The following is a 26,096-nucleotide window of genomic DNA, read 5'->3' as shown; positions in this document are numbered from 1 at the left end:
TACAAAGACGGAATTTCAGTTGCCACATGTGATTTTGTCCCAGTGACAGCAGAAACCTATCCGCGTCCCAAGTAAATTGTAATCTGCTCCAAAACATACCCGTAGGGACTGGTTAGATTTACCACTGATCGTATTTATCAGATTGAATGTCTTCGGTACAGTGGTCTAAATCACTTCCCGTCAAATCTCATACTAAAAATTACAGCGATGCGGATAAAAAAACGTTGTCGAACAGTAGGTGCATTATCGACTGACACTCGAAGATATTTGAGATGAACTCATGGGACAAACACGCGTCCTGTTTAGTTGTTTCCTTAGAGAAAATTTAGATTTTCTCAATTTCTTTCCGAGGACTAAGTGGATAAATCTTTGAAGACTATGGAACTTCAGCAACATAGGCTTGCATTAGTACAAGCTGTCTGTGATCCTCGTGCTCGAAGGCTACTAGTTTAATTATTCTCATTCAAAGATGGGCCTATTACGCAATAACTGGATGTCAGCTCACGCCTGTGTGAAGAGCATCCATTTTGCTTGTCTATTTCTTTTACCGTGACTAAAATAGTGCTTCACTTATTCTGTTCAGTTGTCCTCTTTTCTCTTGGGCTGATGTGAGCAAATAAACATTACCATCTTATTCGTTGCCAGTATGCAGCAACGGAAAATTCATGGAAGCTTTTTATCAGTTTCAGACGAACGCGGCAACTCCGAAAAAGGTGCCTTGCAATAAAATCTCGTCATTAGCTTGGGTCACTTTTTTGATAATCAAATTTTGTATCCATGAACTGATGTAATTGCGCAAATCGCCTCATATTATAACGTATTATAACAAAGTTAGCTAAAATTGAATTGTTCTATCCACAACTCGGTGGGAGGGTCTTCAGAGGAGCATTTAACACATCTACGAAGTATCACTAAAGAATCCTAAAAGCCACCAAGCTTTTCACGGAAAGTTACATTAGGAGCCGAGATTTGACATCGGCCGAAAAAAAAGCAAAAATATGGAACTATCCATAACTTACAGTTATTCGTCGTAGTTTTCTTTTGACTATTCTTTTGCTATTTTGCAATAGTTCTATAGATTCCAGCTTGGGACGCGTCACTTAGGCACTCTGGACGTTAAACGCTCGCATTCCATCCCTTACATCTTACGACTTGCTTAAGCTATTCAAACAACTCTGCTTTGACATTATTACGTCTTTTAATGAACAGCCTCTTATATGGGTTTGCCAAGAAACTCCTGTTGAGTGTCGCCGAATTCTCTGCTGATGGATGCTTGATGCCTTCTTAAAACGCAAGAATAGGACCCCATTAGAGCGACGGCACAGTTACCTTCTAGATACTGTCGGTAACGAAATTCAAAAGATGGCAATACGGCTGCCCTGCAGATGGAATAAATAAAGCCACCAAAATGGTTAGAGAGGACAGTTCTCGACATTTTGTGTTAGGAAACGTTGTGAAGTGGATTTTACATACTTCCAAATGAGAAGTCTACCTACGCATTGCATGGACGAGGAAACCTGTCTGAGAGCGGGCACACTATCGACCTCCTGCTGACGAAGCTACTGAGGAAGCTAGCCCTTCATCGCGTTCACTCATGTTATTGACGGCTGCCATTCCCCAACCGATTAGACATGGGCGTGGAAAGCAGCTGTAAATTGTAGATGCATAACTATGACCTAGATAGGGCGTCCTCGGCCACTTCTTCTGTAGAGCAATAGTCGTCCACTAAGGGAAAGCTCCGTATTTCGTATCAGTTCCCAGGCTTGTTACTGTAGGTGCAGTTGGACTTCTCATTCCAACCCCTGGTCGCGTAAGACTTTACAATTGACCATTAAGATATTTCCCCGAAATCATTGTTGTTCGTCAAGGCTTTTGTTTGGTTTCGTTTGATACGCCCATGGAGCATACAGTCCAATGGACCGAAAAACCCAAAGTCAAAAGGATACAAGCAGGGAGGTCCTTAAACTCGGTTTGTGAAGACAATACCATTTTGCTAGTTGACAATAGGTAGTAGGCATTATCCAATCCGAGTATGGGGTGGAGTTGACCCATCGTTTGGAGTCTTTAGGGTGTAAATTCCTATCCTAGGATTCACAATTTCCTTCAAAACTTCTGAATCAGCAGATTTTTGTTCGACTTACGGAGTTTAGTAGCTCCTTGAATCTCAGTTATATTGTGATGGTTTAATCCAAATACGCATTAGCGAGTTAAATATTATTTGTCAGCCTGATCGTTTGTGGTGTCAAAAAAGAAATCTATCAAATCTGAAGAATAATGTGTACAAGACTGCGAGACTGTGGGTGCAGAATGTTCACTTCGAGTTCAGATAATTTTATAGAATTTGAAAGTGCTCCCCTTACAATGTTCTTGACGATTACTATTTCGCTTTTCCCAAACCGCATATCCACTTTTTCAGGAGCCAATTTATCTATAAGGCGTATTGTGGGGATCACACTATCGAAACACCCAAATAGGGCTTTGCTCACATTTACAGCCATTGAAAGCAGGCGAAAAGCAAGACTTTCCAGCAATTCCAACTAAAAGATGCGGACGGCGATTCATGTCATTTGAAGGAAATCCCTGGAGAACAACATTTAATCCATGTTCTCCGTGATATCAGATCAAATATAGATCAAAATTGTGCGCCAGGTGGTCATTGAGGATGAGATTCCAAGTCCACCGGATCCGAGACACAAATGTTGCAATCAACGTTTTTAAAATGACAAGGCCATCCATGGGATTTGAGACAGAATAAGTTTATCCCATGAGACAGGCACTTGTGTTCCCCATACTTGACTGCAATTTGAAACGCAACGCCAACACGCATTGCCCGAATTTGTACAAGACGACTCCTCCACATGTAAAAAATCTATCAGACCTGGTGCATCTCATACTTTCGTTTGGTAAGTACAAGGAGTCTTTCCAGCGGGTGAAATGTATGTATAATACTTGGTATTCATTTAGTGTTCTTGCTAGAATTTTCAAGGAAAATGAAACCACCGCTTGTGTACCGTATTCCATGAATATTCGAACTGACCGTCTCATATCGGACTCATTGAAATTCACATTACTCTGCAGAAATGTGATCGCGGAATAGTGGCTGAGCAGCAAGCACTTAATGGTACGTTCACCTACTTAAGACAACTAAATGTAGACAAGGATGCATTGGTACAGTCATCTATCATCCAGTTTTGAGTTGCTCCAGCCATTCTTTGCTTAATGAATCTCATCAATGGTGGCAGATTTTACAGATTTTATAGGTAGAAAAAAGTTGAGTGAACCTACTTGTCGGTTGTCCTGAGCAGCAACTACTTCTGTTGTTGTTAGGTCTAAAGAGAGACGCTTCGTAGGAGTCAGGAATAGGAACGGGTTCGATAGCAATGAATATAGGAGTTTATTTCATCAGCCGCTCGACTGAAACTGATACCTTTTTCAATAAAATCATGCTGTTAAACAAGAGGATCCCTAATATGCATCGCTAAGCCATCCTTCATTTGCCTGCCGGACGGGAAACAGTAGAATTTCACCTTTCTCAATTATTTCTGGTTGCCAACATTTTTCACTAAGCAATATGTAATTCAGGTAAAATGTAATTAACTAACTGAAGATGGATTCAAAGGCTACTCGTTAAAATAAGCTATTCTGCAGCTCAACAAGACATATAGGCGCATTTGATTTCAATTTGGTATCCGTTAAAATGTATGTAACAGTGGCTGGAAACGGGGTGGTAATAATAACTGGTGCTTGAAAGCCTTGTTTTACAGATTAATCACTACCGGCACTACTCTTCTATTTCAAACTCAAGAAGTGATTCTGGCGTATTCTAAGAACAATTATCCCTCTGTGATCCAAGGGATACTAAAATCACTCAGTAACCGATTGAGTTTGTAGCACAGACATTTTTTTACATTGATTAGTGGATGAATGACGCCATATCTTGTCTAAGGACAGATTAACCACACTGCTGAACAACCTCTCGTGGCGGAACAGTGGTGCTCTACTAGAGTTGTGACCTTAAAGCTCTTCTGGGTTTCCTTGGATGGGCACTTCAGCTGACTCTCAATTCACATCTTGAAGTCAGGAGACTGATGAATGATTTTGCCTTAAGTTTTTAATGATTCATAGCATATTCATATCTTGAATAGGCCGTATAACTGCTTACAGCCCAAAAGTCAACTTCGGAGGAGTGGGGCAAAATGCCATTTTCTACTTTGGCCAACATTATCATATAATAAAGGTACTCAGTATTCATTAAATGCAATTAGGTTTCACGCATCTAAACATCAGTTTTCTGTTGTCTCCTTAGTGTTGATAAATACCGATAACCATTGATAATATAGTATTAATCGGTCATATTTGGATCGAATCCGTGAATTCGTTCGAAGTATATATTCTTCCTTTTTTACAGTATCCCTTCCACATTCACTGCAAGGATGTTCGGCCAAAAGCGACGATATAAAACTACTGTGTGTCTTTACGTTCGAATGCCAGTAGCTGAGAATACTGTACCGGTAATGTCCCCCATGTCGCCCTGAAAATGGACCAGCCATGCGACAGCTGATAGTATTCATTGATAGCCATAGTAGTGGTACTTACCAAAAATAGTGTATTATTCCGTCCACCAGTGGACAAGTACATGTTACTATTGCATTATAGACGTCAGTCAGTGCAGAACAAAAGGTGCACACAAATTCATTCATTTACATTCGGTCAACTTATGAAATGTCTCTGCTCTCTCTGCTACTCTGGAAAAATGGTTGATAAAGGATAATATAGTCTGACCTGAGTAACTCAGCCACATCGGCTATATATCTTACTTCAAAATATTTGTAGTTAAACCGACAGAAGCATTGGCGAAGTTGTGGAATGTAGGCAGCACTGTACTGCTCGGTTTTTGGTCTGGCGAACAGACCAACAACCGACAGGAACATCCTTCCAACAGTTCTTAAATTCCGACTATTACATCAAGTGTAATCCATACACCAGATATTTCCATTTTCTTAGGATTAGGACACCCTGGAGCAAGTCCCAGAATGGAGAGTTTTCCCCATATCCAGAAATGCTCCTGGTGAGTTTGTCACAAATGCCTCACCAGTTTCCATCGTTTAGGCACCATCTGGAACATAACAGGCATTATTGCTAAGTTCCGCTGTACAACAAGCGGGCACACTTTCACTACCACCTGATGCCAGCAAAGCATCTCAGAAATCTGAAATTGCCGGGGTTTTCGTCCTTTAATACCCAATGTTCTTGTCTCGCAAGCCTTTGTAAATCGTATTTATTCTCACTAGTTGTGGTAGGAACGCACTAATATCAGTAACGCAATGAAAAGATACAGTTTATCGCAGGCTACTCACCGTATAACAGTAGGCAAATCACGGTGTTAAATAAACACACCCAGACTGGTAGGTCCATTGAGATTCTGTCGCATTGGTGCAGAATTGAAGAGCCTGATTACTGTATCGTATGCTGGCTTACCTAGAACATCCGCTGAATTTAGCTAAAAAAAACACAGCTGCGACTTGAGTCATATGTAATGATCCAAAACTGTAGTGGTTCCTGTGAGATGTGGGTTTCCGTACGCTCTATAATAAGAATGCAATGAAGCATACGGTATTTGCATTCCCCAGTGGTCGTTGCACACAAAGTTGAGGAACATTATTCAAATTGTGGCCACCAAAAACACAGTGCTGGTCAGTAAGATGGTAGCTGATAAATCCCCGCATTATTTAATGGTAACACAGTACAAAGGTACCAGCAAACAGAGAAAAATATTTGTCCATCAGGGAAGATGACAGCTACATGGATAGGGACTGACCAATGAATGATAAGATAGTTACTCATGCTAAGATACAACAATTTCTCTTGAGCATTTCAGTCAACTTGTTTCCGCGGTCTCAGAATACTTCATGATACGTAATTTCCAATCAATAAATAGAATGGTGGGCGCTGAGAACATCTCAACCCGGTGGTCTGCTGCCAAAAGAAGTCAGCTAGCGGACGGCCATGGTAGCTGAGCGTCGGGTTTCAACCACTTTCTGACTGTGGACCCAAAGAGGTATGTGCACCTATGAGCACCGAGTCATCCATCGATGATGCATATCTAATTGGCTCCGTTTGGATATAAACCTGATGAAATATGACTGGCAGGCAAACAAGGAGAGAGATTCTGAAAGTTGTCATAAGAACAAGGAGAAGCACGGGTGAGAAATACACGTTTGTGCGTGTATTACCAGCCAAGTCCATAATTCGTCACATCACATTTATATGGTGTAGGCATAAAACACTAAGCGAGTATTTCCAGGAGCCGCTATTGAAGTACAAGTGGTATGGAACTTGATAACCTGGCTGGATTCCAGTTGCATCACGACTGCTAAATATGTGACTTCTGGGATGATAGAAAAGTCAATCACACACTGAATGTCGGACGGATTGGACCATGCGTTATTTTACGGTGTAATAAACTTTGTTGTTATCTTGCCTACTTGTGTCAATCTCTGTCCCACAGACCAGGCATCAGTAGTAAGTCAGTATTTGTACTATGTTGTTGAACCAACACAATTCTTGCCTTGCACTATTAAGAGATAAAATCACAGAAATTAACGTTGAAGAAGCGGAATTGCGTAAACTTTATGCGAAACCAGACAATCAATAATGAACGCTCCGACGTTGCAAGAAATCCTTGTCAAAAAAATATGTGTCGCAAATTCCTCGCTAGGTTTGTAAAGGCTAAACCGCTACTCATTCCGTTATAGGCAAAATACACAATAACATGCCATAGCACACATCAGCACAGTTACCATCAAATCCCCACAGTGTTTCAAGACCCCGTAGTTTATACGCTAGTAAGAAGCTCAAATAACGGGAGAATCCGGCCACAGGGTAACCCAAAGCTGTCCAAATATGTTACCTCTCCGCATAATTTTTAGATGAAGATCAGCTGGACAGGGATAGATGTCGAGCAGCATCCTGGAGTCACTTAGCTTCGCACGTTCTTTAAATAGTCTCAACTGGGCATCCAAACTGTACACCTGATCCCGTTGTAACATTTTGGTTATACTTGTGAAATGGTTCCCTTAGACAGCTGCGACGGGAAACTTCACGCTTCTTATCTATCATCGAAAACAAACTGAAGAGTTACGGACTGTTTCGAAGAACCAAAAGAGTCTCACGAAAGCTATGCCACATGCAATTCACAAAGATGTCGTATTATTACATACGGAAGGACAACTTGTTTTCCGAAAACGATTCGTAAACGTCTTCCATACTATGCCAAGTTCCGTCAGAGTTTGTGGAATATTTTCAAAGCTCATCGGAGCTATCCACTGCCGCGGAACGATAGGAATATATTTAATTCGTTGATAGATACCATCATTTATTCTGGGTCTCAGCTAAGTTGTCTAACAGAAAACTACTAAGAATAGATAAGGTGTCAGACGCACGATTTGAATAACATACCTGTGGTTAAACGATACGCCACAATAGCCTTACAAATTTCTGTTGATTAAACAGAGAAGTAGCTAACTCTGCAAAGCTTTTGGTATTCTAGACCATGTGATATCCTCGTGTCGCAATCCGATCTTCAGTGTCACAATCCGGTTGTAAATTGTAACGGGTTGAGTCACATCCTTCACTAAGGGTTAGTCTGAACATACTTATCATTCCGTGTCTAGCTAAGGTAGACTTATTAAACTTTGTGGATTCTAAAAGTAGAATTATATGTTATCAGTTATTTTGCAGTTTCTATTTGCATCAGCCGTTATTTTTTGAGACCGCTTGAATGTAGTGACTTACTGAATTAAGTTTACTCACACCCAATTTACGAGCTCCAGGAATGAAGAAACGGGTGGCTAGCCATCAAAAGATATTTTGTTTGTGGAGTGAAAAATTTCACTACACTTTGTATCCTTTTAACCACAATCTGAAGGTTAGTTTATGTGGCAAACTCGACCGAAGTGCACTTTAGTTTCCAGTCATCATCAGTAAATTGTTTTCCTATTTTATATGTAAAACTCCTGTTGCAGACTGGCTTTTTCACACTTGTTTCGACCAGTTTCATCAGTGCTTAGGTTTGGGTTGAAATTATCAGGTTCGACTGGGATTTACCAGGCTGTGTATGAAATCTAGTAAGTACAGTGACATCTGGATGAATCACTGAAATCCAGAAAAGCAACCATTAGCTGAATTTGAAATAATCCTCAAAAGTCCACGTTCATTTTTACCGACAATCGTATGTTGAACACTCATCAAATTGTACAATACTACCTCACTACATTAGCTGTGTATTATGTTATCACTTGTCATTTTTACTACTAGTAACGGGCATTTAGTCCTGCAGGTGTGCTCTTGCCAACCGTATACGGCACAAAAATGTACCGGATCCACGTTGACAACTAATTTCTCAACTTTCTCAGAGCATGAGGTACGAAGACCTTCAACATACGTGATTCGAATGCAAGGCTTACTAGTCACTATTCAGGTTCCCTCAGAAAGCAACAAGACAGCTTCTTTGAAATGTAGAGCGCTGATGAAGGTACCACTGGTCAGCAATAAAGAAGGATATGTGATTAGCTTAAACAAGTCCTCTTCACAGCGGAGGACCTAATAAAACAAGCATAATGTCTCCGATTCTCTTGGAATCCACCCGTTTTGTGTTCACCAGCGGTGCATGGTCTCTACATTATTCTTGCTTCGGTTTTATCTTCCCAGCCGTTAGGCCACACAGTTTGCCACGGCTGAGTGGCTGCATTATAAGGTGTGGGCATGACTTGACATGGCCAGCTGATTGGCTGTTACGTTATCACCTGATTTACCTTGCGGTTTGGCATGCACTTCTGCTACACGTCTTAAACCCGCTCAATGCATGTTCGGTGCATGTTGATGTATACGTTCTCTGATGTGAAAGACTGGTCTAGGTGGGCCAGGAAACACCACAGTGAGCACATCCATGGTATGACAACCAATTCAGTTAGTTTGTTACTCGCAAAATGGTGATAATTCTCAATGTCATTATGTCCAAGCCTAATTTCTGCCCGTATAAAAACGCATCACATTCTCATGGCATTCGAGTTCTATGCAAAACATCACTGAATTAATCGATTCCTCATGATTTCATGCGTCCAACTGCGATTTGTAAATCATACTCGGGTGGTCACAAAGATCCACACACACACCCTGGTCGCATTTCACGAATGTCTGGCACACGCACGCCAACTAAGATTTAGAAATGTCCAAATCCCATGATTAAATCCCACCAAATTGTAGCAGTCCTCAGCCTACTGTGAGTAATGTTTTATCCCGTAAAATGGCTGTGCTGTTTAACAGTGTCCCTACCTAGTCGAGTATATATGTTGGGTGAGAATTATACTCGTAACCCGGCTGTTGAAAGCGTACCAACAGGTTTATGAGATGCGAATTCTTTACTTGGTAGAAACTTGGAGCAAAACCTAGTCTTTACAATTTTTCCAAGCTCAAGCCCACCTGAACTGAATAAATCGCAAGTTAACAGATTGTCGAAAAATATTTTATTCACTGAGGTTAAAATGGTCAACATAGTTGAACGGAGAAGTATTGGCCTTCATCCTAATCCTACTGTGTTTATTTTATAGTTAAATGCATAAACATTAGTGTCCGTCTGACGACAGGTACCTGCAAAATGAGTTATCCTCCTTTTTGTCTGAGCTAAAATGAATGTTACAGACAGAAAATCGAAACAGTCGCTTGGCCACAACATTTGCCTGGAAAAAGAGTACAGTCGTAGAAAAGTTTCGGCACACACAGTGCTGAGTCGTATAATGAAAGACCATTACAGGAATGTCGTCAGAACACCAATAAGTGTTAAAGGTAGTGGTCAGTCCACGATGAGTAGACATCAGTAGGAAAGCAGTGGTCAGTAACTCGGTATTATTACATGCAGTATAAGTAGCACCAGACTACCAAAACTGAGGGAATTTTGTGAAAAAATATCGGGTAAATTCAGGTCTGAGGTAATGTTTACCCTGCAACCTCCAGGCTCAAGCCTAGCCATCCACAGCTTTAGGTGGTCTGAGACCATGCGCGAAATCACAAAACCTAAAAAACTATTCACCGTAGGTAAGTAGGAGTGAAATAAAGATCACGAAAAAGATCTCATGATTTTGGCAACTGGAATCTCTAGCGAGTCGAAATTTACATCTGAAGCAGGTCATTAAGGTAATTGTGTCCTTAGCATGTAAAGAGCAAATGTTCAAAAATTCCAAGGCTGAAGGGTATTTTGAGTGGTACAAAAGACTACTTTGACGAACAATAATACATTTTTCTCAGATTCCTCAACAATGGAATCCACTTTGAAGAACGCCAAATAAAGAACGGAAGAAAATAAACAAATAAGAGCGCGCTTTAACGGAACGTGAACAAAGGTCAGTAGCATTTGCGTGGGAGGCTAAATTTTACAAAGGAAGCTAGGTTATGAACTTTGATATAAGAGGAATCATCAGAATTTTTGATAGGGTTGGATTTAGGTTTTTAATGGTACACCATCAAAGCTATGAACCGCGAAAACAGTCCTAGGTGAAAAATCAATGTAACTGATATTGGTGCGGAATGGACGCTACTTTTTGGGAAGTTAGATAGTTGTGTACAGTGCAATTTACAAATTTCAAGTGTGCTAAAGACTCACAATACTGAATATTCATCATTTCGTCAGCAAATTGGCACCGAATGAGAAAATCCGACATACACCTATACTCTACTAACAGTGATCATACACAAGTAAAACCACCACATTGAAGAATACATGTAGTAATCCGCAGATACCTGGATACATGCCCTTATGATGTGTGCTGTTGAAGCATTCACAAGGTATCTTAACAGAACATTCATACTTGATTGCACCAGTAAGCAGCTGCACATTAATTTCTTTCTTGGAACCAACAACAACGCTTATGAAATCGGTGAGGAGCAAGCGGAAAAACCTTGGGCTTACTTCCGTATCTGACGAGCGTGATCAATATCATGTAAGTCGGTACGAGACTAGGCTCAACAGGATAACTCTCACTTAAGAAAAGAATTATGCTGACCTAAAGCAAAATGAGCCACAGCCTTAAAAATCGGCCAGCCATGTATACTGTGTGTGAGGGTACTTACAATCAACAGCAGAACTTCTCGGCGCTTCGCTTACAAGGTACTGACGTCACTTGGACTGGAAGCGTAAAGTTTGTATTCAAAATGTCCAGCAAGGCTAACAAAAGAACGACACACAATCTCACCAAAATTTATTCACCCATTTTTCTTTTATCATTGTTTGGCCCGTATAATCCAACCCAACTACATCACAGATTGAGTTACCGTGAGCAAAAGAAAAAACCTTACAACTCTCTAACTGTAAATACGCATGCGATGCAGATAATGTTTAGCCACAATGGCCTCCTGGTGCTAAACTACTAAGTCAGCTTGTGAAAATCATTCAGACAGTAGCCAGGCATCGCAAACACAGTCTACTGAAGCTATAAACCTCAAACACCAAAACGGTGAATGAACTCAGTGAAACAGATGAAAGAACACGACGGTGAAACCTGGCATTCTTTTTTTGTTACAACCCCAAAAGATCCATTATCCGAAGCTAACAAAAAACTCCGGATAACCTTTTCGTTAACGCCCAACAATCACTCCTTGTGGTATGTTTCCACATCAGCGCAAAATGAAGCACAAAAACGAGGAAATTTTTCTGGATTTCTTTTAAAATATCATCTGTGCATGAGAAACCAGACTGACAACCATGAATTAGGAGCTTATGAATGACATGTATAATTTTCGACTACCAAGGTTACGGAAAATTCAAGAAAACCGGATATTTGGAGAAAAAATAAAGATGAATTGATTGCTCTGATTGTAACTTTATTTTGGGTTGTCCTCCACGCAAAATGTATTCTGAACCAAACCCTTTACGTTGAACGTTTGAAAATCAAGGCTATCTCATTAGAGTATATGATTTTGTATCATCTGAAATAAGTGAGAACCCATATGTCGTATTGTCCGTAGTTGATTCCCGCAACTTCCCTCGAGAATCTATTCGATATACTGAAATAAGTGGCGGCTGGAAAAACTAATTTTGTTTGATTTCCAGACTCAGAGAACTCACGTTCACATGCCTCTTGTTTGACGAGTCCTCCTCCTCTCCTGGCGCAGCTTTTCCAATGAGTCCACAACAACAACGAGCTTCTCGCTTGCCAAGACTAATAACCGATGAGTGCCTTTGGCTAGGCGGGGGTCCGAAGCTTGGACATGGGACACGTGGCAGATGTATTATCTTATCAGCTCTCCAGAAAAGCTGCACACGTCTGAACCGCGGCGTCTAAACAGACATACCTGCGTTTGCGCGATATGGTTGGTCTGCCGGACGGGTCGAACGACGACCAACCAGTTGTCCTGTTTTGTCGGTCGATTGATCTGTCTGCCAGTATTTCCTAATCAAGTAACGCTACGGACGTTTGAAACGCTCTGGATAATTTTTGGAGTGCTTTTGCAAAATGCTGGTAATTGTGACTGGTTAACGAAAGCTCTGCTTGCTATTTGACCAATGCGCTCACCAAATTTGGTTTTCACAAAACACTTACCTAAATCTCAGGTGAAGCTCTCGTCTGTGATGAGCCCTAAGAAAGGCGATATCGGTCGTGGGCTGTCGAAGAGTTTTAAGCAACCTTTTGAGTAGTGCGCTAAGGCTGCACTTCCAACCCTGTGCACAAATACGCTTGATACAACCGGCCAAACTTCTGTTAAGTCACTCGTAATTTCCATGAGTTCATCTCAACATTCTCAGTTCCTACTGTGATTTTGTGTATTTCCTTCCATGCCTGTGGAAACACGACATAGTCATGTTTGTTGCTCAGATATTACCATGGCCAAAATTTCAGAAATATTAAGATTTTCAAAGTATGTTGACTGAGCACAATAAATAGAATATAGCATTCACCAGGTTATCTTATTTCCCTTGCCAACATATCTTTGTTTCCGTGTTGTGCACAGATAAAATCTGTTTTTCTTTGTTTTCGCTCCTGGCAAATATAGTTTGCCGTTCTACTTACAAGGCATTTTATTTTTCCAGATAATGTGTTTGAACGGTGACAAGAGACACTGGTTTGAAACATATCGGGTTCGCTTCTACCGAAAAACTGCGAACTAGTCATTCAACGCGTTCTTCAGTTATTGCTTGAATGCTCTACGCTTGTCGTTTCGATCGTTCTGAAAGGGGAATGATTTAACCACTGATTTAAAAACTAATCGTGCTTTCTTATGAAACTAAGTTCTTGAGTTTTTGGCCTTCTAACTGTCTACATTTCTCCAAACTTAAACATAAACTTAAACATAAACATATTTTGTATCTTTTCTACCATTAATTCTCAGAAAATACCTGAAAAAATGTCGCGAAATTTCAGCGTGCTCTTTTGGACTCTTTTTAACATAACACAGAGCAACAAAATTACGTGTGCGCATACCTCATCCGAGAGAAGAAAACCTCCGTGCATGTTGCTCAGTTGACGTTTCCTTTGAATTGGTAGCACATCACGCAACTAGCATGAGACTTAGCTCAGTTTTTTTCCTTCAGTTAGTCCCCATATGCCGAAGATGAGGTGGGGTGACATTACAACTGGTTGGGAACACACGATAGACTTAGACCAAATACTAAAGATCACTTAGCACACAGTGGTCGTTACCTGTAAGACTTCTGGCTGTCTGCGCTTTGTCCTGCATTAGCTGAACACTCAGGTGGACATGGTGAATTCCCACAGCTGCAAATGCCAAGACAGAGGTAATCGAAAATTTAATGAGCAAAGTGGACGTCATAGTGGAAGCCTACTGCGAGACGATATTGTCCAACTGTCAGTGCTGTGCTGTGATTGTGTGATGAGCACAGGATATATGTGTGTTTGGAGGAGGGGGACGTGGGCTGGAACGTGATGAGGGGAATACGCGAAAATAATGTCCTTGCCGAACAAGAATCGGATAGAGATGTTGAATGGAGGTAGCCTCAGATTGTGCGGTTGACTTGTGTTTGTCGACTTGCAGACGTCCTGTGAACAATACGGAAAATTTAGCTTGAAAATGCCATAGTGAAAACATGTTTATTCACGTTTACTCCAATTGGAAAGCTTCGGAAAAGTAATGTGGCCGCTAGGAAGCCCCTGTGGTCAAGGAGCGCAGTCATCGTTTTAGATTTAGCATCAGACTTGCTTCCACAACTGTGTGCTTGGCTTTCCTCGTGGAGCGTATAGATTGCAGCTGCGCCAAAACAGCCGGGTCGTAGAAGCTGATCAGTCAGACCTATATGGATGACTTAAAGAATAAGGAATGTGTGAATTTATTCAACTCTTACGTGAAGTTTAATGAAAGCAAGCAGTTAACGAACGAAATGTATTAAATTTAAGCTTTGATGAAAATACAACGCATTCTTGCTTTCCAATGAATTTCGAAGACCATATGCATGATATTCCCCGGTATATCTTGATTTCAACATGGCTGTTGGACAACTGCCTTCAACTGGTCCAGAAAACCCGGAACATTTTAGGTAGGATTTAATTGCTTGCTGTTGTCAATACATCAGCTGTGTCAAAACTCGGAACTTTGTGTCGAAGGAACACGTGGATTCATTCGGACAACTGTGTGCCCTAGAAGGCATCGTAATCAGACATTCTGAGAGAATAACCGGAAAAGTCTTGAAGAATCAAACTGACTAACTATCAAGGATGACGGACACTCTAGCTGACAAACGTGGTTCAGCCATACGGCAAGCGATGAGGAGGAAAATGTTGTGATAGAACAACTAATGACATACTTAAAACGCCTGAAGGAAATTGGCCTGATCTCCAAAGCAATACATGAAAGGGTCATACCATCAGGGTCATCAAAGACTCATTCATATGGTGTGTCCAAAGTTCATAAGCCTAACTGCTCACTGAGACCGATTCTAAACACAGACAGTTCGCCTTATCATGAAGCTGCACAAAGACTGGTCGAAATGATTCAATCAGCTTGGAACTGCATCATGGTCTGCAACCTTCAGCTACCAACCAGTCAGTGAGTTACGAGGAACGTTGTTGTGATGCACAGCGAATGTGCAACTACTGTTCTGTAATGCATTTTACTTCCAAATATTTGATGTGACCATTTGGACGCGGTTAACCAGTATGCTCATGGTCCTTTAAAAGCAGCCTCAGAGAAGACACAGTACTGCAGTCGATTTTGAGCAAACCGGAATGGACTTGCTTCGGCTTGACTTCGCTAAAGTCCTCAACTCTATTTAATTTATTCCCAAAGAAGATGGCCATTTCTTTCACTTCTTTAACCGAGATGATCGGTATGCCGAGGGTCTACATAGTCGTTTCACGAAAGAGAAACGCAACCTTATCATTACCGACGTCCTAGAACAGGAACTTTTAGCTCCCGCTAACCCTTTGCGAGGTAACGATCTTCCCGATGATTTTATTAGGAAGCCCATGAACAGGGAGATTCTCAAGACTCTTACCGGTACACTTACGAGGAATTCCGTTTAAATTTGTCGTCTGTTTAAGGGTGATATACCAGGTGACCTACTAGACAGAAGGCTTCATGCCAGCCAGAGCAAAGTTTTCCAGTCCGCAACACTTCAAACCTGGTTCACAAGCATACATTTGTCCCACTCCATTCTCAGAGATAGAGTATCTGTCCGAGCCTGAATCATGTGATTGTGCACATTCTGTCGTTGTTACGCAGAGCACGAGAGCAAGACGAGGCAACTCGACCAAAGAATGGGGAAAAAGAATGTCTCCTAATTACTTTCCGGAGCTGGAAAAAACGGTGGCCAAATCAACAGTGCATGATCTAGCAGATGCTTTCAGCTTGGTGCCCAGCGCCTGCTAACAAAACTAGGTCGGTACAGCAGCGCATAGTTACAGTTGCTGAGGCCAACGTTATCCGATATCATGATCCCTTTCTTGTTGGCAAGAGCGCTTATTTTCGTATGTCATATTGCAACTAACCCACTCTGCCCAAACCCACAACACACAAGCACAAGAGTCTGCAGTGACACCTCATGTTGCCCTATTGGTGGCTTCAACTAGATATTTCTCGATAGGTGCCCCATGTTGTCTCTCACTCGACTTCCTCTTCTACGTCCACTTTGCTCAATAACTTGGTTAACTTCTGTCTTTGTTCTTGTAACTTTATGGATTCAAAAGTATGCTAGTCAGTTCATCACTCTTCTTATTCTAAATGGAAATCTTTGGAAAACTGAGTCCTATTGGAGTAAATTCATTTGCAACCAAATTCGGTTTTGCGAGAGACTCACCTGGAACCCAACTGAATATCTCGTTTGTGATGTTTTCAGTCCTATCGGGTTTCCAAATTAACTGTCCTAGTAAATTCGAGATAAGTACCACTATGTGGCATTTAAGTAGATCGATTTTCAAAACAAGTCCATGTTAAGCATGCTCAATCATTTGAGTAATCACTGCGGTACTATGTAAGATACCATTTTTGGTGCCGATTACAATAGGTCACGCAACAATTCAGTTCAACTCTATCTTCATTCGGGCAGTCGCAACATACGGGCGAATTTTCTGCTGAAACACGCTGAATGAGAAGTATAATAGGATCACGATACTAGACAGCAGATAGGTTTTGAAAATATGAGGCCACAGTCTCTTCGTACGCTCACATGTACAGCCTTACTACAGCATATCATTCAGATTGACTACCGAAAACGCCGCTCTTAAGTGGCTGTGTAAGTATGGTGGACGCAATGTATTGAATTAAGGATTGCCTACGAAAACGGGCACAAGTGCGGAATTTCCCGCACTTTTTTGTAAATCTATCAAAGCACCGTGCTCTTTTTTTACGGGTCCCTTTTGCTATTTTATACATCAGTTTATATTCCCTCCAAACATTCGCGCTACGCGAAAGTGTTTGTGTGCGCGGGCCATTTGGCCAAATAATGAAAGCCTCCATGTAGTTTCTTTTATCGAAGGACAGAGGTCAACTACCTGGTTACCGACAGTTTTCAGTAGCAGTGTTGGTCATCTCACTTCGGAGAGGGAAGAGAAACAGAGTAGCGTCTGCAACTTGAGACGTTCGAACACACAACGATCGGCTGCTTGCAAAAGAACCCCCAGTAACTAGCAGCATGAATTCTCTGTGCATTGCTAGTATTGCGCCGTTTTTGAAATTCGAAGTTATCAGTTAGGTAAGCTAGTTGGAGAAGCGATCTAAAGTTTCTGTTTTAGAATGAGGTAGCGAACACTCCATAAGCAGATAGAAGACAATCCAGTTTCCACAGCAGCCAGTGCATACCTCAAGAAAGGTCCCAACAACACGGAAGTTCCTTATACCAACGACGAAAGATTAAGTTTGCTGTAAGGTGAACAGTGTACCTCTACATCAGAAGTCGATTCCTTAATATCATGTTTATCGTGGTTTGTTCAGCTGAAGGTGCTGTAACAGACTACGTGCTGAGACGTTCGAGAAGCAACTGAACTTAGCTAACTATCCTGGAAAAAACGGAGTCCATGCTCAAGTGTCAAAATCTGTCCAAGTTGGATTCAAGTAAACCATACCGTTAACGGAAACTCGTGGACCGAGCCTAGCCGATGAGCGCCAAGAAGGGCGAAACCGTTCGTGGGCTGTCGAAGAGTATTCAGCAACCTTGCGAGTAGGTTGTTTTGTCTGCACAGTGTATTTCGATAACTCGAAAATCGCACCAGCTGAAAATGAGGTGATCTGGTATAGCACATGCAACTAAGAGAGACCATTATAAACAGGCAATTCACATATATGTATATATAAGGAAAGAAATTGCTCCAAGTTTTGTATTGTACCACATCGATAAAAAATAGACTTTATTACAGTTTTTATGCTGTCCTTTCCGTTATTATCATAGCTATACAAATCTTGGATTTCTGGTGATCCTGCTGTGGCATTAACCTTTCAAATGGCCAGTATCATACCTCCCTAACCCGTTGTTACCGAAATCCCCGGTTGATGAAAGGGATAGCACACTAACCAGCGTGGCGAAGGATGGTTGTCCCGCAAGTATGTTGCATTCCTCTATTGTGGACGAATATCTTATCAGATTACCAAAGCCTGTGACCACACGATTATGAGTGTCACCATCGTGATGCAATCAAGACAAAATTAGAGTCCTACAAATTTAGCGTCTACTCTATCCTAGAATACTGTTCAGTTATCTACCTGAATACATGACTACTCTTCAAAAGCCAGTAGAAATTATCCACTAAGACTGCTTGGCACGCCTACATTTATCGAGGTGCACTGCTGAAATTCTACCAGCTTGAGTTAAGTGTCCTTAGGCTCTATTTTATCTGCTGTTTCGAGATACTACCTCCATTTAGGGACCGATCTATTTACGTTATGTTCTTTCACCTTTATTCAGTTCCTAAGTGAGCGCTGAACATGGGTGTAGGTTTTAATTTGGAACTCCAATTAAAAACTCTCTTCTTATGCAGTTCAGCCGCACGTCCATTTTACTGAATCATCCCCGTGTGGCAACAAAGGTATTATCCATTGATCATGATTTCTTTGCCCATGTATCCAACTTACATCCTTCTAACCCCTGTCAAGCGTATTTCAACCTACGTCGATCATACCTACAGTCATGTGCCACCGCAAAAGAAACTGACAATTGTCCTTGTTGTTACTAACTCAGCTGTTTTGGTAGACACCATGTGTGAGGATATTGTGTTAAGAAATCAAGTGCCGTCCCCAATTCTATCCATAAATGACTGCATAATTCGGCATTTGGTAGGTTAAATAAGCACATATGGAGCACAGCTTTTATCACACAAAAAATAGTTTTTTTCCGACTGTTTCTCAGATTGGTAGATAATCTGTTACACATGCGCTTAGAACTATTCAACAGTTGTGTGTTTGCCCCCGTTTTGTACTCCAAGGTCTGTTTAACCAACATTTCAATGTCTGACTGAAAAAAAACGAAGCTATATTTTTCCACCAAACATCTTGCAGATGGAAGGAAAAGTCATCTGGAAGGAGATGGTTCTGCAAAACTTTTTCGAAGACCGCTTTCTAAACCAAGCTTGAAAAACCTCATTCAAAGACTGGGAGTCGAATCAGATTATACCATTCACTGACGAGCGACTAAGCGCTTCAACTTTATCTGTTTCACAAGGGTACATCTCCTGGAACAACAAGGTGATATTTGATTTGCCAGTTCCCTGATACAAAGTGACTGTCCGTATTCGTTTTTCTTTAAAAACTGGAAAGCGATTTTGTGCAGATTTTGGCCTACTTTGAACAAAAATTCGACGCTAGCAAAGACACAGTTAGTTGTTTCTATATAGCTGAAATCATGCTATGTAAAAAAGTTAACATATTTAGTTCGAGCAAACGACCGTCAATTGAGCACGGCTACCGCAGACGATTCTATCCACGCATAACTCAATGTCTATATGACTGAATAAGAAGCAATGTAGTTTCGCTGCACATTTTACGTTTCTAGTTTTAACAAGTAATGGTTCCTCATGTCTTCACGATCGGAGGATCTGCTTAGTACACGGGAACTGCAATGAATGGCTCGAGATATGTGATAGATTTTAACCAAACTACACGAATGACAGTGTGCGTTAGTTTTTTGGTGTATCCTTATGTAAAAAATGGTCTTAAAAACCCTTAGTTTCGAATTCCAGCATCTGATGACCGCGAGTTAAATAACGGGAAAAGTAACCATACAGTTATCTTTGTGCCTATAATTTCGCTACCATAAACCACGTAAAAATCAGGTTGGAAAGGGCGCAGAAATTTACTGATAGCCTTTTACCGTTTAGTTGCTCCCACCGTTAGCTTTACATAGAAACTCAAACAATTCACTTTGAAGCCACAAAGTAAGCTCATGTTCGGAGCTATATTTTAAGTGTGGGTTTCTCTACGCCTTTTCCAAAAGACGGTTTCGGTCGTGGTTATCACTCCGACTGAAACATGAGGTGGTCTTTGTGCAGGACATTTGGTTCAACGTCCTGTCAACACCAAGGTAAATTGCAAATGAGTGCTTACTGCAATCTGGAGGTGCAGTTCAGAATGGCTGCTTCATGGAGGCTTTGTGGTTAGCGCAGGTGAGTGGGGAAGAGTGGGAGATCGTATCTACAAATAAATCACATACTGCCAGGTTCAGCTGTAAATCACAACGTGAAATCACAACGTGTGACATAAGTGTCAGGCACACCGAGGGACGTACTGCCTCGGATAGAATTTCCAGGGTTCAGCCAATGGAGGACATCGCTCTGGATCAAGGGCCAGGATTCAACAGATGAAACAACCGAAACAGCCCCGTATACTAGCATGTGTCTACGCCACTGGCCTTCTTACCCGTACCTGTTTGTGCCTCATCCGCTGAGCTTGCTCTGACTCGTTCTGCCTTGATTTCTGCGTGATCACAATCACAAGACTGGCCTCGGAAGGGACGACCAGAGCTCACACCACCGAGCCAAAAATCCGCTCCCCGTTGTCTGGCGTGCGGACCCGGACACTGCGCTGTGCCGATCAATTACAGACTTGCGCACTTGTTGGCGCTACGGAACATGGAAAATGGAGGCCGTTCGTGTGATTTCGCCTACCCCTGTTGAAGTGGTACCGTTCGACTTTCGAACCCAGCTCTTCCTGTTGATATTTGGAATCGTTACATCCACGGATAACCCAGAGTTCCGTATCGGGAACCTGAACAACCATATTGCAGCGGTTAAAAGCGGATTAGCAGCTTAGGCGGAATGTGTTCAGGATGAAAAACCCATGGTTTGCACTTTGCTTAAATTAGTGTACTATGCAGCTGGAGATGAATGACACGAGTTCTTGGCCAGTTGAATGCTTGAAATTCGACCTAATGAAGGATAAACCAAATTTTATCGGTTCTTCCTATAGTGAGTTATCTAGTCCTGACGTACATTCTCCGCAACGTTGAGTAAGAAAAAACCTCCGTTCAATACTGTGTGCCTCGTTTACGTGACTAGGGTACATTATCTTGTAACATTATTAGATTTGGACAATTGTGCTGGTCACTCCTAATATGCGCTCGGCGCATTCGAGCCAGTGGTGAGCTGGTGGAAAAGTGTCAGCGACATACAGCAGTATCTACCGAACGCATTCACCAATATTAGTTGATTCCAAGCAAATGTCATAGATACGATAGATACGGGCTGCTGCACTGTGTATCAGATAAAGTGAATGATGTCCGGAAAAGGGTAGTTCAACACCGAAACAACACCTAAAGACCGGTCGTGGGCTGTCGACGGATTTTCAGCAGCCTTATGAGTAGTAAATTACAAATAAACACCTAACGACATTCAAAGGGGGAGGAGTTTTACGAGGTTAGTGCCTAGGTAAGCTAACGCAAGCGCCCAGGTCATTTGATTACGTAAATATATCACTTCAAAATAGCTGTCTACTCTGGCAGTAACTTCATGCTACCTGTCAGCACTTCGATTAAGCTGAAGCGCCTCTTAATGCTGAATTATCGTTTACCGCATATTACCCAATCTGTTTAAAACATAACAGAGCACCTCATCGCAATGCCGAATGTATCCGAAAATACCCAGATAAAAAGTCAACCGGTCGATGATTTGATCGAGTGGGAAACTGGGATCTGGTTGCTACACAAGTTGAACTGCCACGTTTTGTGTTTCCATTGGCAAGGGAGGGAAGAAAATAAGGAACCTCCAAAGAATGCAGCTATTTTTAAGCTGTTCATTACAGAAGACCGCATAAGAATGTAAGCAAAAAGGCCTGAAAGAGTGCACGAATCCTGTTTGAGCAAGACGCCTCTATTCAAGCTTTAATTTGGAACCCCGGTTAGGTTTGATTATGTTTCCAAATCATTGTGAGACGTCTCACTTGGCGGGAGGACCGAAAAACCACGACACTCTACAACTAAACCTAGGCATTTTAAATCAGGCAAGAAATAAGTCATCTTGAAAACAAAAATGAAACTGGGAATTCCGCAGCTTTTTAAGTTGTTGTCAGTGTGGTTGAGTGAAGGGAATTAACTATCTGTCCCTGATTCCATGACCAGACACCATTCCTATATTTAAGAAAGCATTTGTTAAAGGTTTGTTTCTTTTAAAAAATTATCAAATGGGGCTTATCTCCAGAATAACATCACATGTCTTTCATCTAGGCCGCACGATTGTACGCCATAAATATGGCGCATTGAGCACAATTCATACTTTGATTTGATGGCTGAAAAGTAAATAATGCGAATAAAACGATAAAAGTCGAATTGGAACCGGGATTTCGACATCAAATCCTGGATAAAACAACAAGCTGGCTTCTTGTGGAAGTCATCCATCGGGTTCAAATTTTCGGCTGAAATTTATCAAACGTTTATCCATTGCGCATACAATTTGAGAAGATGAAGAGTTAGCAATAGTTAGGCTGACATACCACCAGTATTTTAATCGGGAGACGTTCGTCGCAAGACGCGGATATTCTTCTCTTCTTTAGAATTTGTGCGCTCTTAAATATTAGCAACATTTTTACATCTTTCTTAGAAACGTTAGTTAGATAATCAGTATAGGACTACTGTGGATAGCCTCTAGTCAGTCGGAACGTTCACCGGACTAGACAGCTTGAGGACAATCCACTGACGAAAGTCTAAGTCTATTCTGTAATGCATTATAGATGATGATAATTTAAAAACCCATCCAAAGTTAGAACAAAAACAAGGAACAATTTGTTACATTAAAAATCCTCTGGTTTATACTATAGCATGAAGCACGGGAAGGAAAATATTCTCTTGCACACATGCTGCCCTTCTTTCCACCGGCCAAGCAAGGACTCGACCATCGGCAATACCAATTCATGGAGAATATCATAGTTGCTTCTACTAACTAGTGAGATCAGTGAGCGTCAGGAATAAACTCTGAATTTCATTCAAGCAATTAACTAGTTACTTTATTTATCACGTAGAATACTTCATCTACATCAGTTTTATTTATGAGGCTTAATAAATAGACATGACTCTCATTCCTGATTCATGTTCCAAATACATATTTCGCCAAAAATAACGAACACGGATGGTTCACTTTTGGTGTGCACATGGAATGAGGTTTCACCGATGTACTAATATTTGAGCCTATATCTGGTTGTTTATTCACAAGCCTGTCTTTTGGTCACTCCATGTTTGGCAACGATAATGAGCAGGACTTTCTTAAGAGAATTTGTTCGAAAATTTGTGTATTATTCGTGAGAAAAGGATAAAAAAACCACCCACCTAGAGTTTCATAATAGACGATGAAAGGGTGATAGAACGAGATTTTCTTATAGACGATGAAAGGGTGATAGAACGGAAAACATTGAATAACCTTGAATTATATGGTTCTGGTCACGGGGGCTATCAAAACATAGTAGGTAATAGGATCTTATTTTAGGACCAACCGGGCAGAAGTGACAACACGCTCACGAGCTATGTCGAGTTTCATGCGCTGAACAACGGATGAACAGGACATAAGTAGTTTATCTACTTGTATTCTGTGGTGCAAGCCAAGTGGCAGTGGAACATGGAGTTTCACTCACAAATCAACCCAAATCTCGTTTCCACTCCGTTGTTAGAAAATTCCGGCTGAATACTAGCTTAATTTTTATGTCAGCCGGATTCAGGTACCAAGCAAATAACAGCAAATTCAACATTGTCCATTTCGAATGAGCACGGGTCACTAAGATGAAGCAAGCTTATACAGTAAGTTCCACTGAGGTCCAACCAGCAGACTGATGGTGGAATGGTGAATAGTAGAGAAAAAATTGTCGGAGTAATTAGGAAATTAAAAAGTAGCGGGGGTGAAACGATCCGATAAGAACTTTACAGGCAAAATGATAACCATCGTAACGAGTTCCGACAAGTCAGGTCCAAATGAAAAAGCCTCAGAAGATAGTAAGTTAAACACTCGTGAAGACGTCCTGTTATTTTTACGGCTTACCAGTGGTCAACGCCGAACCCCATTTTACGGAATGTTTTCCACACAGGCGAACAGCTTTTGCAGTTCTAAAATGATTCCTCTAAGGAGGAATCTATGTTTATTTTATGACGAAATCAGAGAGAAACAATTTCAGAGGCCAAGAGAGTGATGTTAGATGTTGGCGCAAATGTTGGGTTATTTTCTAACGCAAACTCTTCCACCGAGAGAGAAATCCTGTCTAGGTTGAAAATGCTATTTTTTCAATTGAACGTCACCAGAATAAACAAGCATGGTATGAAGTAAGTAATCAGACCTTGTCCCCACAACCCGATAAAATTGAGGTTTTTATCAAGACGGTGACTTATTGTGACATTTTGATATTTCCCAATAGAAGTAAATTTGAAGTTGAATATTTTTAGGAAATTTTGCCGCCTAAATAAACCAAATAGAACTCAGACGACTAATGTGCAGCTCACACGCAGCGCCTAAATTGTTTAATTTCATCCGTACCAAAATGGCTATAAATACACGCCAAATGAGGTTCATTCGTGTATTTTATTCGCGTGATCTACACCAAGAAATTGCAGACAGATTGATGTCCCAAAAACGGTTCAGTCTGTTGGTGCTGGTCTCGTAGGGAAAATCGCCCTCGGAGACATTGTAATTCATCCACCCTTGCTTGCTCAAGTCAGACCACCTAATTTTGCATTCAAAAGCGATGGAGAGGTGCAAGATAGGTTTGGGGTTTCTTTCGACCGACAATACTTTTTTTCTCAAACGTCCCATCTTATATTTGACAGGTAAAGTCAGGCATGTTGAACAAAGGAATATAAGACAAATTCGTCGGTAAGAGAACAGCATGATGACAGGCTTTTTTATTGTAGGTTCTGCATATTACACCTTACTTGGGCTCTCTTCTAGTATGCTTGCGAGTGGAAGTTTTTCCTCCTTAACTTGACAGAAAGATGGAACCATAATTCGAACACAATACGGTAAATAGCCGTGATCTCTTTAATCGCTTACAGAACATTGTGGAGTCAAAGCCTGCTGTTCAACCAGTGGGTACTAGCTATCCACCATTGACAATAAAAGACGGTTATACGGTACGCCATGCGAATGTCAAAAGTACAATTTTATTAGAGGAGCATGCATCTTGAGTATGCACCCGAGCAAAACAGTGCAAGAATGACAGAATCCTTGGATGGGCCTTTTTTCTCCTGTTTTTATGTACGTTCCTATTGAAAATTTTACCATTCCCCCTCCCACTCACATCCGTTCAGAAGCATACGTGTTAGCAACATATATAGCACTTTTTAAACCTGAGAACTAGTGATCTGATTCTGATCAATAACACAATAACTCTGTACTTCGTTTGATAACTCCAATAGGTCCCCTCAGAGGAAGCAACCCCAGCAAGAAAACTTCATTTGCGTTCGATGCGATCTGTCTTAGAATTCATAATTTTTGGACATCATCACTCAACTCCTGACAAATCCAAGATGCCTTCGATGGACAAAGTTTCTGCCGAAAATTTCAAATTTAAGTTTCATACGTCTTCTTTTTTGTCCAGTATTGAATATCTTTCAGCAACTCACATATAGACAGATTTTGCCTCAAGAAATCTAGATCTTTTTGGCACACACCAATGCTTTTTTCTAGAGGGAAGGGAATTCAAGAACAACAGGTTTCGGTGTCTGTTTAAGTTATTATCATTTATTTTTGAAGAGCATGGTCACAAACATGAAAAGTGGATGCAAGTGATGAATGCGAAAGAGTAACAGGAGAATATGGTAAAAAAGAAAGAAACGTCTCATTCGAAATCGTGCCAAGAACAGTTCCAGTCTGATGAGGTAAAAAGTATGTAAAGATTTTGGTATGGGAACACGCGTCTAAAGACCAACAACCGAAGAAAGGACAAACAATGGTGTATGCTCTGCTCTTCGCGGTAGGCGCTAGCACAGTCAAGACTCGCACGTCAGGCAAAAAGTGTCCGTCATACTGGGTCTGGTGTGAGATTAAATGGCAAAAATGTACCTTCAACGCCATGTGCCACGCATAAAAGTGTGGTAAGTACGCAGAGAGCCCACAATCGCAAGCAAACACAAGTCACTGACTGCGACCTTAGGAAGTCCCAGTCCAATAACAGCCTTAGCGGATTGAGGAAAGCAGATC

At 41.2% G+C, this 26,096-nt stretch overlaps 1 protein-coding gene across 1 annotated transcript in view; it reads left to right on the top strand.

Moving 5' to 3' along the window:
- Positions 1–26,096, top strand: part of T265_07540 (hypothetical protein) — a gene marked incomplete at both ends in the record, with an annotated part of 101,374 nt that overhangs the window by 18,793 nt on the left and 56,485 nt on the right. Inside the window, one exon of the mRNA XM_009173085.1 lies at positions 5,005–5,068. Within this exon, the coding sequence (XP_009171349.1) occupies positions 5,005–5,068 (64 nt within the window). The remainder of the gene's footprint in view (positions 1–5,004; positions 5,069–26,096) is intronic.

The sequence above is a fragment of the Opisthorchis viverrini genome, assembly GCF_000715545.1.
Source record: "Opisthorchis viverrini unplaced genomic scaffold opera_v5_172, whole genome shotgun sequence".
NCBI classification, from domain to species: domain Eukaryota; kingdom Metazoa; phylum Platyhelminthes; class Trematoda; order Opisthorchiida; family Opisthorchiidae; genus Opisthorchis; species Opisthorchis viverrini.
The sequence above is the reverse complement of the archived record's forward strand: the minus strand, read 5'-3'. Positions and strand labels throughout refer to the sequence as shown.